At 43.6% G+C, this 5,000-nt stretch overlaps 1 protein-coding gene across 1 annotated transcript in view; it reads right to left on the bottom strand.

Moving 5' to 3' along the window:
• Positions 1-5,000, bottom strand: part of prkd1 (protein kinase D1) — a 49,945-nt gene that overhangs the window by 26,380 nt on the left and 18,565 nt on the right. Inside the window, exon 2 of the mRNA XM_084045732.1 lies at positions 2,018-2,156. Within this exon, the coding sequence (XP_083901858.1) occupies positions 2,018-2,156 (139 nt within the window). The remainder of the gene's footprint in view (positions 1-2,017; positions 2,157-5,000) is intronic.

Here is a 5,000-nt window from a genome sequence, read left to right as displayed (position 1 = left end):
CTATTTCTGAATTTGAATCCTGAAAAGTCACAGTTTTGGAAAAATGAGGTTTCCCCCCAACAGAAACAATATACTAACACTGCACAATAATCTTTATACTACACTGCTTTGGCAGTTTTTGCAAGAAGTTCACATGCTACCGTTTTGTACAAACAGGAACTGACATTGCAAAAGTGTTGTTTCAATGATTTATTCGTTTATTTTCTTGTTTCTTAATATTTAGGGTGGCAAGCACGTAGTGCGTAGGCGCCCTATTGCATTTGTTAGTTTTATTCTTCTTCCGCCACGTTTTACAGTTCTGGTAGAGGGTCATGGAAAACGACGAAGAAATTAAACCCACAACCATTGGCCAAAGGGTGGCAATATGGCACAACGCATATGTCCTGTTTGATCTACAACCATGAAACTTCATTACGCATACAGTATGAGTCTCCTCATGAGGAACACATTTGCAACTGTGACCTTTGACCTCTGATCCTTAGATCTTCCGCCATACTTTGAATATTATGAATTTTATGAGCAACAGTTACATTCAAACTCCTGGAATTTTTGAGCAATCTGCACAAAACTTTCTACACACGAAATGTGTATGTGTGTGTGTGTGTGTGTGTGTGTGTGTGTGTGTGTGTGTGTGTGTGTGTGTGTGTGTGTGTGTGTGTGTGCGTGCGTGCGTGCGTGCGTGCGTGCGTGCGTGCGTGCGTGCGAGTGTGGTATTGCTCTCTTGTGTGTTGAGCAGCAGGAAGCCTTGTGTTTGACACTGTTAAAAGTGTGTCTGCACACGCTCAGTAGGCACCAGTTCCACACCCTGTGTGTGTAAGCATACACCTCCTCCACCCCCTACAGGTGGAGATCTCTCTCTCTCTCTCTCTGTCTCTGGGTCTCCCTCTCTCTTTCTCTCCCTCTGTTTCTCTCTCTCTCTCTCTGTAGTGACACGTTTTTAATGATAGCTTCCACGGTTGATCGCACGGCAGCAACTAACGCACTACGACTGATATAGAGGTAGACAAGAACACACACACACACACACACACACACACACACACACACACACACACACACACACACACACACACACACACACACACACACACACACACACACTAAACATTTCTTCCCAGTTCACTTTGTTCTCTCCTGGTGAAATGTTGTGATTGTGTTTAACTACTCATCAGAACCCCCCCCCCCCCCCCCCCCGTTCTAATAATTGTCTGTAATTTACTGTAATTGCTGTCTTAAGCACTTTAAACCTGGTGTCCCTATTTTGTCATGTCATTATAGGCAAAATTTGAAATGTTAAAAATGTTCGAAAAATAGCTCAAATATCTCTATTATTATTATTCTACAATTATTTTATTATTGTACAAGCTCAAATTTGTGTGTGTGTTTTTTTTATGAAACCTGGAGAGAGATAACCCTAACCCAAAATTATATTGATTATTAAAAATATAGTAATCGTTAAAGGGAACCGTTAAGGAATTATACCGTTAAGAGGGAATCGTTAAGGAAACGGAAAATGTGTGTGTGTGTGTGTGTGTGTGTGTGTGTGTGTGTGTGTGTGTGTGTGTGTGTGTGTGTGTGTGTGTGTGTGTGTGTGTGTGTGTGTGATAAATAGTCTTCCTCATGTGTTTATGTGTACAGTACTGTCAGTAGTCCTATATAAACTACATTAACACACGATGTGCATTTGACAACACATTTTGACACCCTGACACCCACACTGCCTGTCTGCCTTACTAACAGATGCTCATTTGCTCTCTGGCTAGCCTCGGTAACGCTAGCACGCTTGTGTCAACAAAGTAATGCTAACATGCCTGGTAGCGTAATGACATGTTCTCACTGATTCCTGGCTAACAGCTGCTTCCTGTTTCCTGCCTAGTCTATCACTTTGTGTGTGTGTGTGTGTGTGTGTGTGTGTGTGTGTGTGTGTGTGTGTGTGTGTGTGTGTGTGTGTGTGTGTGTGTGTGTGTGCGCGCGCGCCGCACCCACGCATGCATGCGTTTAATTCCATGTACAGTACCTGACAGCACCACCTCTATCAGGTCTCCGTCCTGTATCTCCGCAGCAGAGTTAAGCAGCTGCAGGACGTTGGCTGAGGACTGGTCATGGCGAAACAACAACAGCTTCTCGTACAGACCGTAAAAACCACACTCTGGAAACTAGAGAGAGAGAGAGAGAGAGAGGAAAGAAAGAAAGAAAGAAAGAAAGAAAGAAAGAAAGAAAGAAAGAGGGGTGAGAAGCAGAACATAAGAAAGGGGCAAATGGTGAAAGCAAACAGGAATAGGTTACAGAGAGAGAGAGAGAGAGAGAGAGAGAGAGAGAGAGAGAGAGAGAGAGGGTGGAAGATGAAAAGAGACAGAGTTACCCTTGATGTGGAAAAACACTCTGATATTCATCTTCAAAAGAAACAAAGGAATTCAACTTTCCATGTTCTGTGTTGCTACAATAGCATAGACCAGGTGGAGAGGGGCTATGTGTTCTTCTGGTCTGTGGGGGGCTGCCCATCAGTCCGACCGCCCGTTATTCCGACGTCCCAATAGTCCGGGTAAAGCTCCGTCCGGGGGTATCTATTTTGTTATTAATTCGCATTAATCTAAACTGCTGTTTGTATGAGTACAGTATATGCACACTGAGCGCGATTACGAGACATTGAAGTGATGTAATTATATTTCAAAACCAGGTAGATTCTTTGGTTAAAATACACGCCATTCGGACCAATGGCGTGGCCCCGGTCTGGGTTTTTATGGTAGCAGTAGCATTAAGCTAAAAGTTAAACCAGGTGGAGAGGGGTCATGACAGCAGCTATAGCAGCTCTTTTGTGTGTTTATGTGTTTTAGCTGCTAGAATTCATGTTTCTGTTTGTTTCTATGTTCATCAGTAAACAGTGTTATTTTTGCTCAGAAAAATACAAACTATAACACAAACAGCCAGGGTGTTTAGTTTGACATCTCATTAAGTCTCTCAGCAAAGACAACAGCGAGACGAGAAACAAACAACACTTAATAGTAAATTGTGACCCTAATCAAGCAAAACTTTAAGAAACAGCTAATTATGTGATAAACAGACGGCAGCAGCCAACACTCGCACTGCCTTTGCTGCATGTTTACATGAACACAAAGAAAACTGTGTCTATATAGTCTGTCAGCAGAATAAAGTTGATAATGTTTATAGATATAATATAGCATAATTTATAGATCTACTGGTTTCAGGACCAACACAGGAACTAAGAGAAGAGGTGGACTAGAGCCCAGAGGTCACACTACAGGACAATCAGGGAGATTTGGGGTCAGGAATGCCCCGCCCAGCTGTCAGGAGGGGCGTCCAAGTGGAAAGTACTGCTGAGATGTACAACATACTAACTGGCCCCAAACACACACACACACGCACACACGCACGCACACACGCACACACACACACACACACTGTCACACACACACACACACACACACACACACACACACACACACACACACACACACACACACACACACACACACACACACACACACACACACACACACACACACACACACACACACACACACACAGACAGGGCACACAGTGGCAAAATAGGCTTTAGAAACCATATTTTTACAACATTTTGGTCATCAACCTCATCCACTCGTGTGATGGCCATATTATGTTTGAACTTTCACCTAAAGGATAGCTTTCACATTTTAAGCGTTCTCTTTCATGCAATAAATAAACAAGAGTCTTAAACTGGATAATAAATCATTTGCAATTTAATGTGCGCTTAAAGCGTTCCATTTCCACTCCTGTCGTTTGTTTTGTGAGACCGCAATCTGGATTCTGTCATTCTAATACCCCCCCCCCCCAACTCTAAACAAAACCCTCAACAATGCACTACAGACATAAGTGAGTGTGCGTGAGTGCGTGTGTGTGCGCGTGTGCGTGTGTGTGTGTGTGTGTGTGTGTGTGTGTGTGTGTGTGTGTGTGTGTGTGTGTGCGCGCGCTGCGCGTGTGCGTCAGGTCACCATAGCAGCAGCGCTACTGTAATAGTAGTGTTGTCATGGTAGCAAGAATCCAAGGCTGCTTTCTCTCTTTGTCTCTTCTCTTTCCTTGCTCTCCATCTCTGTCCATCTTCTCTCTCCTTCATTCCATCTAACCCTCCATCTCTTCATCTCCCATCTCTCCTTCCTTCTCTCTCTCTCTCCCTCCATCACTTTCTCCCTCTTCTCTCTCTTCCGCTGTCTTCTCTCTCAGTCTCTCTCTCAGTCTCTCTCTCTCTCTCTCTCTCTCTCTCTCTCTCTCTCTCTCTCTCTCTCTCTCTCTCTCTCTCTCTCTCTCTCTCTCTCTCTCTCTCTCTCTCTCTCTCTCTCTCTCTCTCTCTCTCTCTGTTCTCTGTCCGTTGCTTTCTCTCTCTTCTGTCTCCAACTCTTCCTCCATCTCTGATGTCTCTTTCCGTCTCTCCTCCACACTCTCTCTTTCTTCCACACTCTCTCTTTCTGTCCTATATCAGTTACTGTATACTTATATCAGGTCAACTGTACAGTGATACATATGATGTACCAGGAATCAATAACTGCTAATAGAATATAACCACTAGATAAGATAAGACAAGATATTTATCCCTGGAGGTAAATCCATGTATCATAGCAGCAACAGCAGTTAGAATGAGACAAAGGAGAGGTAAAGGGAAGAGTGAGCTTCAAAACCCAGACCTAGAGGAATAACAACATAAAATAATGAGCGTGTGTTCTGTGTATGTGTATATACTGTATAGTATGCATTTGTGTTCTGTGTGCGTGTATTCTGTGTAATATGCATGACCACGGAAGCATGTTTGTCTTTGTTATGCATGCTGGGAACTGGCATGCTGCAGTCAACAGTGGTATGACTGCTATAGCATTCAATCTCTCTATCGTCCTCAGACGAGCCCTCATAGCTTTCTCGATTAGACTGCATTCTGTTCTCTGGTAGTGTACAGAACCAAATGGACCCAGCAGGCTTTCCTTTTTTAATCCAATGCACTATGATATAGC

The sequence above is a fragment of the Gymnoscopelus microlampas genome, assembly GCF_963454915.1.
Source record: "Gymnoscopelus microlampas genome assembly, chromosome: 20".
Classification (NCBI taxonomy): Eukaryota; Metazoa; Chordata; class Actinopteri; order Myctophiformes; family Myctophidae; genus Gymnoscopelus; species Gymnoscopelus microlampas.
The sequence above is the reverse complement of the archived record's forward strand: the minus strand, read 5'-3'. Positions and strand labels throughout refer to the sequence as shown.